The sequence below is a fragment of the Teleopsis dalmanni genome, unplaced genomic scaffold (genome assembly GCF_002237135.1).
Source record: "Teleopsis dalmanni isolate 2A unplaced genomic scaffold, ASM223713v2 unscaffolded_contig_0169, whole genome shotgun sequence".
Taxonomy (NCBI): domain Eukaryota; kingdom Metazoa; phylum Arthropoda; class Insecta; order Diptera; family Diopsidae; genus Teleopsis; species Teleopsis dalmanni.
Genome location: NW_024031551.1, coordinates 1 through 17,547, shown reverse-complemented (window position 1 = coordinate 17,547; position 17,547 = coordinate 1). Strand labels below are relative to the sequence as shown.

The 17,547-nt window shown below is 19.4% G+C and overlaps 2 protein-coding genes and 1 pseudogene across 2 annotated transcripts; 1 reads left to right on the top strand and 2 right to left on the bottom strand.

Moving 5' to 3' along the window:
* Nucleotides 1–3: 3 nt before the first annotated feature.
* LOC119663155 lies at nt 4–819 on the top strand (annotated as a pseudogene).
* Nucleotides 820–3,533: 2,714 nt separating this feature from the next.
* On the bottom strand, nt 3,534–5,577 carry LOC119663157 (cytochrome c oxidase subunit 1-like; the record flags this gene model as incomplete). Its single annotated transcript, XM_038072822.1, is given in 2 exon segments — nt 3,534–4,545; nt 4,548–5,577. Coding segments are annotated over 2 exon segments (1,296 nt in total), but the record flags the coding sequence as incomplete, so codon positions are not given.
* Nucleotides 5,578–13,737: 8,160 nt separating this feature from the next.
* Nucleotides 13,738–14,874, bottom strand: LOC119663156 (cytochrome b-like). The gene is given in 1 exon segment (XM_038072821.1): nt 13,738–14,874. A coding segment is annotated over 1 exon segment (1,137 nt).
* Between the last annotated feature and the right edge of the window lie 2,673 nt (nt 14,875–17,547).

The window sequence follows — 17,547 nt, the reverse complement described above, 5'->3', positions numbered from 1 at the left end:
GCATTATCTACTTTAAGTCAATTGGGGTTAATAATGAGAATTTTATCTATAGGATTTTATAAATTAGCTTTTTTCCATTTATTAACTCATGCTTTATTTAAAGCATTATTATTTATGTGTGCTGGGGCTATTATTCATAATATAAATAATTTACAAGACATTCGTTTAATAGGAGGATTAAGAAGTTATATACCTTTTACATGTAGATATTTTAATATTGCTAATTTAGCTTTATGTGGAATACCTTTTTTGGCTGGATTTTATTCTAAAGATATAATTTTAGAAATTGTATCATTGAGTTATATTAATATATTTTCTTTTTTTCTTTTTTTCTTTTCTACAGGATTAACAGTTAGATATTCAATTCGTTTAGTTTATTATTCATTAGTTGGAAATTTTAATTTTTATAGTTTAAATTTATTGAGAGATAATAGTTGAATTATATTAAAAGGAATATCTGGTTTATTATTTATAAGAATTATTGGTGGAGGATTTTTAAATTGACTGTTATTTGGCACCCCTTCAATAATTTGTTTACCTTTTTTATTAAAATTATTAACTTTAATTGTGTGTATTTTAGGGGGATTAGTAGGATATTATATTTCAAAAATTTCTTTATATTTTTTCAATAAATCTTTACAAAATTATTTTATTTCTTTATTTTTTGGTTCGATGTGATTTATGCCTAATATTGTTACATATGGGTTAATTTTTAATTTTTTATTTTTAGGTAAAAATTTGTATAAAAGTTTTGATCAGGGTTGATCTGAATTTTTTGGAGGATTTTATTTATATAAAAATTTATTGGGATATTCAAAATTTAATCAAATTTTGCAGAATAATAGTTTAATTATAATATTAATAAGTTTATTTTTTTTGTACTAATATTTTTTGTTATTTGGTGTTTAAATAGCTTATAATTAGAGTATTACGTTGAAGTTGTAAGGGAGATTTATGTTATCTTTAAATACTTAAAGAATTAAAATTAGTAATTTATAAATAATAATATTTATTTTTACAATGAAAATGTAATGTTTTTATTAAACTAATAAATAAATATAGAAATATAAATGGAATTTAACCATTAAAAATAAAAGTTAGCAGCTTTTTTTTGTTCATCATATTTCTTTAATTGGAATTTTATTCAATTTTATTATTAACAGTAATAAACCTCTATTTTGGTTTCAATTAATATTAAGAATAAGGGTAATTTACCTAATTTTTAGGTCGAAACTAAATGTGATGTATCACTTCATATTCTTTATAAGATAGATTACATAAAATAATATTTTTTGAATGCAAATCAAATGTTAAATTTAACTACAATCCTAAAATAAATTTTCCATTTAATTAGATCAATTTAATATCCCTTGATTTCATTCATGATACACACCAATTAATAAAATAATTAAAAAGATAATTGAAGTTATTCTTCATATAAATAAATTTGAAAAATTTAAAATTATAATTATAGGTAAAATTAATGCAATTTCAACATCGAAAATTAAAAAAATAATTGTAATTAAAAAAAATGAAGTGAAAATGGAATTCGTGAAGAAGATTTTGGATCGAATCCACATTCAAAGGGGGAATTTTTTTCTCGATCATTAAGTATTTTTTTGATAAAATTGAAGCTAAAAATATTACAATAGAACAAATTGTTAAAATAATTATTGCTATAATTGTTAATAATAAAATTATCTAATCTATATTTTATAGACTTTATGATTGGAAGTCATATATACTTTTTATATTATTTAGATAAATAATGAATTTAATTATCTTCCTCATCAATAAATAGAAATATAAAGAAATAATCAAACAATATCAACAAAATGTCAGTATCAAGCAGCTGCTTCAAATCCAAAATGATGATTTTTGGAAAAATGATTATTTAAATGACGAATTAAACAAATTATTAAAAAAGTTGTTCCAATTAAAACATGAATTCCATGAAATCCTGTTGCTATAAAAAATGTTGACCCATAGATAGAATCAGCAATTGTAAATGGGGCTTCGATATATTCATATGCTTGTAAAATTGTGAAATAAATTCCTAATAAAATAGTAAAAAATAATCCTTGGGAAGTTTGTGAGTGGTTATTTTCTATTAATCTATGATGAGCTCATGTTACAGTAACTCCTGAAGCTAATAAAATAGCTGTATTTAATAATGGGATTTGAAATGGATTAAAAGGGGAAATTCCTATAGGTGGTCATGAAGCTCCTAATTCAATAGTTGGAGATAAACTTCTATGAAAAAAAGCTCAAAAAAATGAAACAAAAAATAAAACTTCAGATAAAATAAATAAAATTATTCCTCATCGTAATCCTGTTGTTACTATAAATGTATGTAAGCCTTGGTATGTTCCTTCTCGACAGACATCTCGTCATCATTGATAAACAGTAATAATAATAATAATGTTTCCTAAAATAAATAATGATATATTATATTGATGGAATCATTTAATTATTCCTGAAACAATTGTTATTGCACCAATGGCTCCTGTTAATGGTCAAGGGCTATAATCTACTAAATGAAATGGATGATTTGAATGAGTTGACATTAATTTACTTCTCTGGAATAAAGTGTTCTTAATACTGCGAATACATAAGATTGAATAATAGCTACAGCAGATTCTAAAAGTAATAATAAAATTTGTCTAAATAATAAAATTGATAAAATCAATGAAGTTAAAGATGGACCTGTATTTCCTAATAGAGTTAATAATAAATGTCCTGCAATTATATTAGCAGTTAATCGAACTGCTAAAGTTCCTGGTCGAATAACATTTCTAATTGTTTCAATACAAACTATAAATGGTATTAAAATTGCAGGAGTTCCTTGAGGAACTAAATGAGCAAATATATGTTGAGTATGATTAAGTCAACCATAAATTATAAATGAAATTCATAATGGTAAAGATAAAGATAAAGTTAATGTTAAATGACTAGTTCTAGTAAAGATATAAGGAAATAATCCTATAAAATTATTAAATAAAATTATTGTAAATAAAGAAATAAAAATTAATGTTGATCCATTTTTTCCTGTAGGGCCTAATAATGTTTTAAATTCTTTGTGAAGGGTTAATAAAATGTTATTTCATAAAATATTATAACGAGAAGGAATTAGTCAGTAAATTATTGGGATTATAATAATTCCTAAAAAAGTTCTAATTCAATTAATAGAAAAATTAAAAATACTTGAAGAAGGGTCAAAAACAGAAAATAAATTTGTTATCATTTTCAATTAAATATCTTTGTTGTTAATTTATAACTTAATGATTTTGATGAAGTAGGTAGTATATAATAATAATTTATTATATTAAAAATAATAAAAATTATAAAAAATAAAAAAAATAAACTTAATCAATTAATAGGAGCTATTTGTGGAATTAAAAAATATTAATTAATTAATAATTTTAGTTTGACATACTAATGTTATTTATTTAACTAATTTTTTCATTAGAAGTAATTGCTAATTTACTATGAAATGGTTTAAGAGACCAGTACTTGCTTTCAGTCATCTAATGAATTAGAATAATTTATGATTCATTTAATGAAAAAGTTAGTTGGAATACTTTCAATTACAATAGGTATAAATCTATGATTAGCTCCACAAATTTCAGAACATTGTCCATAAAATAATCCAGGACGATTAATAAAAAAATTAGTTTGATTTAAACGTCCTGGAGTTCCATCAACTTTTACACCAAAAGCTGGAATTGTTCAAGAATGAATTACATCTGCAGCAGTTACTAAGATTCGAATTTGAGAGTTTATAGGTAAAATAACTCGATTATCTACATCTAAAAGTCGAAAATTATTAATATTTAATTCATTTGTTGGAATTATATAAGAGTCAAATTCAATATTTATAAAATCAGAATATTCATATGATCAATATCATTGATGACCAATTGTTTTTAATGTAACTAAAGGCTCATTAATTTCGTCTAATAAGTATAATAATCGTAAAGAAGGAAAAGCAATAAATAATAAAATAATAGCAGGTAAAATAGTTCAAATAATTTCAATAGTTTGTCCATGTAATAAATTTCGATTAGTATAATTATTAAAAAATAATATAAATATTAAATAACCAACTAAAATAGTAATTATAACTAAAATTATTAAGGTGTGATCATGAAAAAAAGTTAATTGTTCTATTAAGGGTGAAGCTCTATTTTGAAGGTTTAAATTTGATCATGTTGAAATTTCTAATAAAAGTAAAATACTTTATATATGAAGCTTAAATCCATTGCACTAATCTGCCATATTAGAAATTAGTTAATAATGGTAATTCTGAATATCTGTGTTCAGCAGGAGGAGAATTTTGAAATCATTCAATTGAAGAATTTAATTGAATTGAGTAAATTATTTGTCGGTTTATAATTATACTTTCTCAAATAATATATAGAAATAAAATAATTCTTAATAATGAAATTGTAGATCCAATTGTTGAAATAATATTTCATATAGTATAAGCATCTGGATAATCTGAGTATCGTCGAGGTATACCAGCTAATCCTAAAAAATGTTGTGGAAAAAGGTTAAATTTACTCCAATAAATATAATTATAAATTGACTTTTTAAAAGTTTTGCATTTATATATAATCCTGTAAATAGAGGGTATCAATGAATAAATCCAGCTATAATAGCAAATACAGCTCCTATTGACAAGACGTAATGAAAATGGGCTACAACATAATAGGTATCATGTAAGATGATATCAACAGAAGAATTAGCTAGAACTACTCCTGTCAATCCTCCAACTGTAAATAAAAATACAAATCCTAAAGCTCATATAGTAGTAGGAGAATAATTCAATTGGGTTCCATGAATTGTAGCTAATCAACTAAAAATTTTAATTCCTGTTGGAACAGCAATAATTATTGTTGCTGACGTAAAATAAGCTCGGGTGTCAACATCTATACCTACTGTAAATATGTGATGAGCTCATACAATAAATCCTAATAATCCAATAGCTAATATAGCATAAATTATTCCTAAAGATCCAAAAGTTTCCTTTTTTCCTGATTCTTGTCTAATAATATGAGAAATTATTCCAAATCCTGGAAGAATTAAAATATAAACTTCTGGATGCCCAAAAAATCAAAATAAATGTTGGTATAAGATTGGGTCTCCTCCACCAGCAGGGTCAAAAAATGAAGTATTTATATTTCGATCAGTTAATAATATTGTAATAGCACCTGCTAGAACAGGTAAAGATAATAATAATAATGCAGTAATTACAACAGATCAAACAAATAAAGGTATTCGATCAAAAGTAATTCCTGAAGATCGTATATTAATAACAGTAGTAATAAAATTTACAGCTCCTAAAATAGAAGAAATTCCTGCTAAATGTAGTGAAAAAATAGCTAAATCAACGGAAGCTCCTCCATGAGCAATAATAGAAGATAAGGGTGGATAAACAGTTCATCCTGTTCCAGCTCCGTTTTCAACTATACTTCTTATTAAAAGAAGAGTTAAAGAAGGAGGTAATAACCAAAATCTTATATTATTTATTCGTGGGAAAGCTATATCTGGGGCTCCTAGTATTAAAGGTACTAATCAATTTCCAAATCCACCAATTATGATTGGTATTACTATAAAAAAATTATAATGAAGGCGTGTGCTGTAACAATTACATTATAAATTTGATCGTCTCCAATTAAAGCTCCTGGGTGTCCTAATTCTGCCCGAATTAAAATTCTTAAAGAAGTTCCCACTATACCAGCTCATGCACCAAATAGAAAATAAAGGGTTCCAATATCTTTATGATTAGTAGAAAAAAGCCATTGTCGCGATTGATTAAATGGCTGAAATTTAGGCGATAGATTGTAAATCTATTTATAAGAATTATTTCTTTTTAATCAATAGCTGGCTTTATAGTCAAATAAATGATTTTAGACTGCAATTCTAACGGTGTATTTTATACTAAGGCTTAAGAATTATTTCATATTTCCAGCTTTGAAGGCTATTAGTTTCATTAACTTAAAACCTTTAATTTAATAAAGATAAAAAATTATTGAAACTAATAAAAGACCAAATCTAGAAAAAATGAAATGATTAAATAAATGAAATTAAACTTATTTTTGTTTAAATTATAATATAAAATTTTTGATTCAAAAAAATTTATTATAAATGCTGAATAAGTTAAACGAAGGTAAAAAAATAGGGTAATTAAGGAAGTTATCAAAAGAATTATTAATAATATTATTCTATTATTAATAATTATATATTGAATAACTCATCATTTTGGTAAAAATCCTAAAAAGGGGGGTAATCCTCCTAAAGATAAAAAATTTATAAAAGTTAAATATTTAAAATTTTTTATTTTATTAAAAATTATGAAAAGTTGATTAATATGTGTTAGTTTATAGACATTAAATATTAATATTAATGTAATGGATAAAAAACAATAAAATAAAAAATAATTTAGTCATATTATATTATTAGAATTTATTGAAATTAATATTCATCTGATATGATTAATTGAAGAAAAAACTATTAATTTTCGTAAAGAAGTTTGGTTTAATCCTCCAATGGCTCCAATAATAGCAGAAAAAATAATTCTTATTCTTATTAAATAATTATTTCTAATATAAGAGACTAAACTTAAAGGGGCGAGTTTTTGTCAAGTTATTAAAATAATTAGATTTATTCATGATAATCTTTCTGAGACTCTAGGAAATCAAAAATGGAGAGGGGCGGCTCCTATTTTTGTTAGTAAAGAAGAAAGGATTATTAAATAATTTTTTTCTAAAGATTCATTAATTGAATTATTTTTTAAAATTAGAATAATTGAAAATAAAAGAATAACTGATCTGAATGCTTGAATTAAAAAATATTTTAAAGAAGCTTCAGAGGATATTAAGTTATTTTTATAATTAATTAAAGGAATAAAGGCTAATAAATTAACTTCTAATCCTATTCATGCTATTAGTCATGAATTTGAAGATATAGTAATTATTGTTCCTATGATTATAATTAAAAAAAATAAAATTTTAGATGAATTAATAAAAATTAAAAAAAAAGGGTTAAAACCTTTATAAATGGGGTATGAACCCATTAGCTTAATTAGCTTATCTTTTTAAATTTAATAAAAATAATTTTAATATATACATATAAATATATTTTAGTGTAAGAAGCACATAAGATTTTGATTCTTTTAGGAATAGTTTAATTCTATTAAATATAATGAATATGGTAAACCACATGATTTACTCTATCAAAGTAACCCTTTAATCAGGCAATTCATTTAAAATTTTCCATTTAAAATTTAAGATGGATTTTTATTTTTTAAGGATTTTGGTGTATTTTATAAAAAATTTATTTAAATATGGTTTTGTATATTTTTTTGTGTTTATTTAACTTTTTAAGTACGTTATTAAATTTTAAATATTAAATTAATTTTATTCATTTTTATATTTGTTGTTTTGTTGTTATTTATAAATATTAAATAAATATTATTTTTAATATATTTTTATAATATTAAAAATTTTTTATTTAAATTTTAAATGGAAAATTATTTAAAATTTAAAATTTAAGATGTGTTTTAAAATTTTTATTTTTTTTATACTTAATAAATATTATTTATATATAGTTTTATTTTAATTTTTATTTTTATTTTTTAAAAATAAAAATATTTATAGATAATTTTATTTTTCCTATATATATAACTATATATTAAATTAATATATTTATATAAATAAATTTATTTATATATAATTATAAATTTCATAATTTAAAATATTAAATATTACATAATTATTAAATATACTATATATATAAATATATAAGGGTGGAATTTAATATAAATAATTTAATTTAATAGGGTTAATATAATAATTGTTTGATATATATATATTAATTAATTAAATATTTATATATTTGGCAATATTTTTTAATGGAACATTAGATAAATATATAAATATTAAAAAATAGGAGATCCTTACCGATTTGTACATCCCCAAATTTTTGATTCAAAATTAATATATATCTATAAATTAATTAAATATTTATAATAATATAGATATCTATTGATCTAACTTAGTATAGTTTAAATTAAAAACAATAAAAAAAATAATAAGTATATATATATATATATTAATAAATAAATTTATAAAAATTAATATATTTTTGATTAAAAAAAATTATTTATAGTATATTAATTAATATTTAAAATTTTTTTATTTAAATTTTAAATGGAAAATTAATTATTATTTAAAAATTAATATGTATTTTTAAATTTTTTATTTTTTTATACTTAATAAATATTATTTATATGTAATTTTATTTTAATTTCAATTTTTATTTTTTAAAAATAAAAATATTTACAGATAATTTTATTTTTCCTATATATATAACTATATATTAAATTAATATATTTATATAAATAGATTTATTTATATATAATTATAAATTTCATAATTTAAAATATTAAATATTACATAATTATTAAATATACTATATATATAAATATATAAGGGTGGAATTTAATATAAATAATTTAATTTAATAGGGTTAATATTATAATTGTTTGATATATATATATTAATTAATTAAATATTTATATATTTGGCAATGTTTTTTAATGGAACATTAGATAAATATATAAATATTAAAAAATAGGAGATCCTTACCGATTTATACATCCCCAAATTTTTGATTCAAAATTAATATATATCTATAAATTAATTAAATATTTATATTAATATAGATATTTATTGATCTAACCTAGTATAGTTTAAATTAAAAACAATAAAAAAAATAATAAGTATATATATATTAATAAATAAATTTATAAAAATTAATATATTTTTGATTAAAAAAAATTATTTATAGTATATTAATTAATATTTAAAATTTTTTTATTTAAATTTTAAATGGAAAATTAATTATTATTTAAAAATTAATATGTATTTTTAAATTTTTTATTTTTTTATACTTAATAAATATTATTTATATATAATTTTATTTTAATTTCAATTTTTATTTTTTAAAAATAAAAATATTTACAGATAATTTTATTTTTCCTATATATATAACTATATATTAAATTAATATATTTATATAAATAGATTTATTTATATATAATTATAAATTTCATAATTTAAAATATTAAATATTACATAATTATTAAATATACTATATATATAAATATATAAGGGTGGAATTTAATATAAATAATTTAATTTAATAGGGTTAATATTATAATTGTTTGATATATATATATTAATTAATTAAATATTTATATATTTGGCAATATTTTTTAATGGAACATTAGATAAATATATAAATATTAAAAAATAGGAGATCCTTACCGATTTATACATCCCCAAATTTTTGATTCAAAATTAATATATATCTATAAATTAATTAAATATTTATATTAATATAGATATTTATTGATCTAACTTAGTATAGTTTAAATTAAAAACAATAAAAAAATAATAAGTATATATATATATATATATTAATAAATAAATTTATAAAAATTAATATATTTTTGATTAAAAAAAAATTATTTATAGTATATTAATTAATATTTAAAATTTTTTTATTTAAATTTTAAATGGAAAATTTTTGTAAATATGTATTAAAGGGGACAAGATGTGAGGAAAGAATTATTTTTATGGATTAATAAATATTTTATTTAATTTATAGATATTTATTAAATTTTATTATTTATTAAAAAATAAATAATAAAATTATTTTAAATATAAAATTTTTGTAAATATGTATTAAAGGGGCAAAATGTGAGGAAAGAATTATTTTTATGGATTAATAAATATTTTATTTAGTTTATGGATATTTATTAAATTTTATTATTTATTAAAAAATGGATAATAAAATTATTTTTCATTTAAAATTTTTGTAAATATGTATTAAAGGGGGCAAAATGTGAGGAAAGAATTATTTTTATGGATTAATAAATATTTTATTTAGTTTATGGATATTTATTAAATTTTATTATTTATTAAAAAATGGATAATAAAATTATTTTTCATTTAAAATTTTTGTAAATATGTATTAAAGGGGGCAAAAATGTGAGGAAAGAATTATTTTTATGGATTAATAAATATTTTATTTAGTTTATGGATATTTATTAAATTTTATTATTTATTAAAAAATGGATAATAAAATTATTTTTCATTTAAAATTTTTGTAAATATGTATTAAAGGGGGCAAAGATGTGAGGAAAGAATTATTTTTATGGATTAATAAATATTTTATTTAGTTTATGGATATTTATTAAATTTTATTATTTATTAAAAAATGGATAATAAAATTATTTTTCATTTAAAATTTTTGTAAATATGTATTAAAGGGGCAAAAGTGTGAGGAAAGAATTATTTTTATGGATTAATAAATAAATATTTTATTTAATTTATGTATATTTATTAAATTTTATTATTTATTAAAAAATAAGTAATAAATTTATATTAAATATAATATTTTTGTAAATATGTATAAAGTTTGATTTTAGCTTATTAGATTGTTTAAAATTAATTTTACATGTAAATTTTTGTGTGATTATTAATTAGTTTAAAAAATTGATCGCAGTAATTAATATTAATAATTTAAGAAATTAAGAATTAGTTATAATTATAATATTAACAAAATTTGTGCCAGCAGTTGCGGTTAAACAAATAATATAAATGTTTTATTTTAAAATTAACGAAATTATTTATGTTAAATTTAAAATTAATTTATTAGGTGAAATTATAAGTTAATTAAAAATTTATTTAAATTTAATTGAAGCTAAAAAATTTTTGAAATAAACTAGGGTTAGATACCCTATTATTAAAAATGTAGAATTTAGGTTTTTAAGTAGTAATAGTTATGTTCTTGAAAATTAAAAAATTTGGCGGTAGTTTAGTCTATTCAAAGGAGCTTGTCCTATAATTGATAATCCACGTTGAACCTTACTTAAATTTGCAATCGGTTCATATACTGTAATCTATCGTTATCAGAATATTTTAAAAGAGTAATAATTTTCTTAAATTTATAGATAAATTTTATTTCAGCTTATATTTAAGTAGAGATGAGTTACATTAATAGTATTTATATGAATATTAATATGAAAAATTAATTAAAAGTGGAATTGGAAGTTAATTTATAAAGACAAATAAATTGATTTTACCTCTAAAATATGTACATATCGGCCGTCGCTCTTATTTTAAAATAAGATAAGTCGTAACATAGTAGATGTACTGGAAAGTGTATCTAGAATGACAATTTAAAGCTTAATTAGTAAAGTATTTCATTTACATTGAAAAGATTTTTATGCAAATCATTATGAATTGATCTAAATTTATTTATTATTTATTTTATTTATTTAAATTTAATATTAAAAATAATTATAAATTTATAATTTTTTTAAAGTTTATTGAAAATATTTTTATATAGTTGATTAGTATTGTGTAATAATATTGAAAATATTGAAATATTTGTATCTTAAAAGAAATTTTAATTATTGTACCTTGTGTATCAGGGTTTATTAAATAAATAATATTTATTTGGATATTTTTCTTCGATTTTTAAGACGGTTAAAAATTTATAAAAAAGTTGATTGTATAATATCATTTTTAATATTTTTTGGAATTGAAATGTTTTTCGGTTTTAATTTGGTATCTAGTTTTTTAAGAAATAATTTAATTTAGAATTAATTGTAATTTAATTTATTATATATAAATTTTAAATTAAATAATTATTTAATATTTTGGGATAAGCTGTAAATTAATTGTTTATAAGTTTTGAATATTTAAATTAATTATATGCTTAGAATTAGCAATTATTAAAAAGTTTGTTATAATTTATTTTTTTTTATTAAATATTTAGTATATTTTAATTATTTATTAAAATATTTTTTATAATTTGATTTGTAAAATAATAATGATAAAATTAGTATATTTATATGTTTTGATTTATATAATTGAAAAGTTTAAATAAAGAATTCGGCAAAATTTGTATTCGCCTGTTTAACAAAAACATCTCTTTTTGTATTTTATTTAAAGTTTAACCTGCCCATTGAAAAATTTTAAAAGGCCGCAGTATATTAACTGTGCAAAGGTAGCATAATCATTAGTCTTTTAATTGAAGGCTGGAATGAATGGTTGGACGAGATATAAGCTGTTTCATTTAAAATTTATATAGAATTTTATTTTTTAGTTAAAAAGCTAAAATATGATCAAAAGACGAGAAGACCCTATAAATCTTAATTATTTAATAATTTTTAATTTATTTTGGTTTTTTTTGTTATAAATTTATTAAATAATTTTATTGGGGTGATATTAAAATTTAAATAACTTTTAATAATTTTTGTCATTTATTTATGATTAAGTGATCCATTATTAGTGATTAAAAAATTAAGTTACTTTAGGGATAACAGCGTAATTTTTTTGGAGAGTTCTTATCGATAAAAAAGTTTGCGACCTCGATGTTGGATTAAGATTCATATTTAAATGTAGAAGTTTAAATATTAAGTCTGTTCGACTTTTTATTCTTACATGATCTGAGTTCAAACCGGTGTAAGCCAGGTTGGTTTCTATCTTTGATTTAATAAAATATTTTAGTACGAAAGGAATTAATATTTATTTTTAAGAAATTATTTTATGAATGAATTTAATTACTATTTTGGCAGATTAGTGCAATAAATTTAGAATTTATTTATATAATTTAAAAATTATAAGTAGTACTTGTTTTTAAATGAAATTATTATATCTTTATTAAGAAGTTTATTATTAATTATTTGTGTTTTAGTGGGTGTAGCTTTTTTAACATTGTTGGAACGAAAAGTTTTAGGTTATATTCAGATTCGTAAAGAACCAAATAAAGTGGGTTTTATTGGAGTAGTTCAACCTTTTAGTGATGCAATTAAATTATTTACTAAAGAACAGACTTATCCTTTAATGTCAAATTATATTTGTTACTATTATTCTCCTATTTTTTCATTATTTTTATCTTTGTTGGTGTGAATATGCATACCTGTTTTAAGAAGATTGAATAGTTTTAATTTAAGTTTGTTATTTTTTTTAAGAATTACAAGAATAGGAGTGTATACTGTAATAATTGCAGGATGATCAAGAAATTCAAATTATTCTTTATTAGGAGGTTTACGAGCTGTTGCTCAAACTATTTCTTATGAAGTAAGATTGGCTTTAATTTTACTATCTTTTATTTTTTTAATTGAAAGATATAATATAATTGATTTTATAAAATTTCAATATTATATTTGGTTTTTATTTTTTTTATTTCCTATGGGTTTTATTTGATTAAGAATTTGTTTAGCGGAAACTAATCGTACTCCATTTGATTTTGCTGAGGGGGAATCAGAATTAGTATCTGGATTTAATGTAGAATATAGAAGAGGAGGTTTTGCATTAATTTTTTTAGCGGAGTATTCGAGAATTTTATTTATAAGAATATTATTTTGTGTAATTTTTTTAGGATGTAATTTATTTAATTTAATATTTTTTTTCAATTAGTTATTATTTCTTTTTTATTTATTTGAGTTCGGGGGACTTTACCTCGATTTAGATATGATAAGTTAATATATTTATCTTGAAAGTGTTATTTACCATATTCATTAAATTTTTTATTATTTATAGTTGGGTTAAAAATATATTTATTTATATGAATTATTTTTAGTAAAGTTAATAGAAAATTTTAATTCTATCTTATATTTTCAAAATATATGCTTATTTCAAGCTAATTAACTTACATTTAATTTAGTAAGTTATCTCATCATTTATTAATTAAAGGGTTAATTAAAAAGTATAAAAAATAAATAAATGTTAGAATTTGTCCAATTATAACATAAGGTTCTTTAACTGATCGAGCTTCAATTCAAGTTAATAAAATTACAGTGGATAGTATAATTCAAAATAAAAATTGGTTAATGGGATAAAATTGTAATCCTTGAAATTTGCTTATATTATAAAAAGGTATAATTATTAAAATAGCAATAGATGTAACTAATGCAATTACTCCTCCTAATTTGTTAGGAATTGAACGTAAAATTGCATAAGCAAACAGAAAATATCATTCTGGTTGAATGTGAATAGGAGTTACTAAAGGATTAGCTGGAATAAAATTATCTGGGTCTCCTAATAAATAGGGATTTATTAAAGTTAATAGAATAAGTCTTATAATTAGAATAATAAATCCGGTAATATCTTTAAAAGTGAAATAGGGATGAAATGGGATTTTATCAATACTTGAATTTAGTCCTATTGGGTTATTTGATCCTGTTTGATGAAGAAATAAAAGATGAATTATAGTTATTGCTAAAACAATAAAAGGTAAAATGAAGTGAAAAGTAAAAAATCGTGTTAATGTTGGATTATCAACTGCAAATCCTCCTCAAACTCATTGTACTAAATCAATACCTAAATAAGGAATAGCAGATAATAAATTAGTAATTACAGTTGCTCCTCAAAAAGATATTTGTCCCCGTGGTAATACATATCCTATAAAGGCTGTTGCTATTACTAAAAATAAAATAATTACTTCAACTAGTCAGGTTTGTGTATATTTATAAGAATTGTAATAAATTCCTCGTCCAATATGAAGATAAATACAAATAAAAAAAAATAAAGCTCCATTAGCATGAAGAGTTCGTAATAGTCATCCATAATTTACATCTCGACAAATGTGTCTAATTCTATTAAAAGCTATATTAATATCTGCTGTGTAATGTATAGCTAAAAATAATCCAGTTAAAATTTGAATGATTAAACATAATCCTAAAAGAGATCCAAAATTTCATCAAGAAGAGATATTAATTGGAGTTGGTAAATCAATTAAAGAATTATTTATAATTTTGAAAAGTGGGTGTTTAATTCATATTGGTTTATTCATTTATTTTATAAATCGAATTGGTCCAAAAAATATATTAGTAATTTTTACAATTGCAATTAAAGTAATTAAAAGATAATTTATTAAAAAAATTGTTATAAAATTTGTAGGGTAATTATAAAGTTTAGTTAAAATATATGAATTTTCTTTAATTATAATTTTTAAATTAATTAATAATATTGATTCATTATTTGTAAATATATCTATATTAATATAATTGTAAAAAATAATTCATAAAAATAAAATTCTTGTGATTAATGAAATTGTTCATATTAGTATTTTAATTGAAAATGAAAATATTTCATTTGAAGCAATTGCTGTTACATAAATAAATAAAACTAATAATGTAGTCCTAAAAAAATTAAGAATAAAATATAGGAAAATCAAAATGTTTTTGAAATTAGTCCTGAAATTATTGAAATTAAAATAGTTTGAATTAACAGTATTAATCCAATAGATAATGGGTGTTTTAAGAATAAAAATGTAATACTTGAAATTAGTATTATAGTTAAAATTAATATATGTATGATTTTAAGAAATAGTTTAATTAACATATAAATTTTGGGAATTTATGATAAAGAATTATTTCTTTTTTCTTGAGAGTTCTAAAAAAATTATTCTTATTTTTGATTTACAAGACCAATGTTTTTATTAAACTATTAAAACTAAAAAATGATAATTTATTTTTGATTATTTTGTTGTGTAATAGTATTGATAGGGATTTTTTCTTTTATTTTTAATCGAAAACGTTTATTATCTATGTTATTAAGTTTAGAATTTATTATTTTAATAATTTATTTTTTATTATATAGTTATATAAATATAATAGATTATAGAAATTATTTTATAATAATATATTTAACATTTAGAGTTTGTGAAGGAGCTTTAGGAATTTCTATTTTAGTTTCTATAATTCGTACTCATGGAAATGATTATTTTCAATCATTTAGAATTTTATAATGTTAAAATTTATTTTTTTTATTTCATTTTTAATTCCTATTTGTTTTTTAAATAGTATATTTTGAATGGTTCAAAATATATTATTTTTTATTAGTTTTATTTTTAATTTATTTAATATTTATATAAATTATTTTATAAGTATTTCTTATTTTTTAGGGTGTGATATAATTTCTTATGGATTAATTTTATTAAGATTTTGAATTTGTGCATTAATATTAATAGCAACTGAAATAATTCAAAAATTTAAAAATTATAATAATTTATTTTTAGTGAATGTAATTTTTATATTATTTTTTTTATTTTTAACTTTTTCTAGAATAAATATTTTTGCTTTTTATTTATTTTTTGAAGGAAGTTTAATTCCAACTTTATTATTAATTTTAGGGTGAGGGTATCAGCCTGAACGATTACAAGCTGGAATTTAGTTATTGTTTTATACTTTATTTGTATCTTTACCTATATTAATTGGAATTTTTTATTTATATGAAAAATTAGGAAATTTAAATTTTTATTTTTTAAGTAATTATATGTTTAATTATGAGTTATTATATTTTTCGATAATTTTAGCTTTTTTGGTTAAAATGCCTATATTTTTGGTTCATTTATGGTTACCTAAAGCTCATGTTGAAGCTCCAATTTCTGGTTCAATGATTTTAGCTGGAATTATATTGAAATTAGGGGGGTATGGACTTTTACGGGTATTTTCATTTATTTCATTTGTTTGTTTAAAATTTAATTATTTTTTTATTAGAATTTCTTTAATTGGAGGAATTTTAATTAGATTAAATTGTTTACGTCAAGTTGATATAAAGTCATTAATTGCTTATTCTTCTGTTGCTCATATAGGGATTGTTTTAGCAGGAATTATGAATTTAAGAAATTGAGGAATTTGTGGAGGGTATAGATTAATAATTGGTCATGGATTATGTTCTTCAGGTTTATTTTGTTTAGCTAATATTAGATATGAGCGGTTAGGTAGACGAAGATTATTAATTAATAAAGGGTTATTAAATTTTATACCTTCTTTAACTTTATGATGATTTTTATTAAGATCTGGAAATATAGCTGCTCCTCCTACATTAAATTTATTAGGAGAAATTTCTTTAATAAATAGAATTGTAAGTTGATCTTGATATTCAATGATTGCTTTATCATTTTTATCTTTTTTAGAGCAGCTTATACTTTATATTTGTATTCTTATAGACAACATGGAAAAATTTATTCAGGGGTTTATTCTTTTAGAATAAATAATATACGAGAATTTTTATTACTATTATTACACTGGGTTACTTTAAATTTATTGATTATAAAAAGTGAAATAATTTTTTTTTGATTATATTTAAATAGTTTAATTAAAACATTGATTTGTGGTGTCAAAAATATAAAATTTTATTTTAAATTGTGAAAAATTTATCTTTATGTAGAATAAGATTTTGATTATTAATTAATTTAAGAATTATTTCTTTTATTTTTGGTTTAATATTTATTAATCATGATTATTCAATTTTTTTAGAATGAGAATTAATTTCTTTAAATAGAATTAGAATTGTAATAACTTTTTTATTTGATTGAATAAGATTAATTTTTATATGTTTTGTATTATTAATTTCGTCTTTAGTAATTTATTATAGAAAAGAATATATAGCAGGAGATATAAATATTAATCGATTTATTTTATTAGTTTTGTTATTTGTTATATCAATAATATTTTTAATT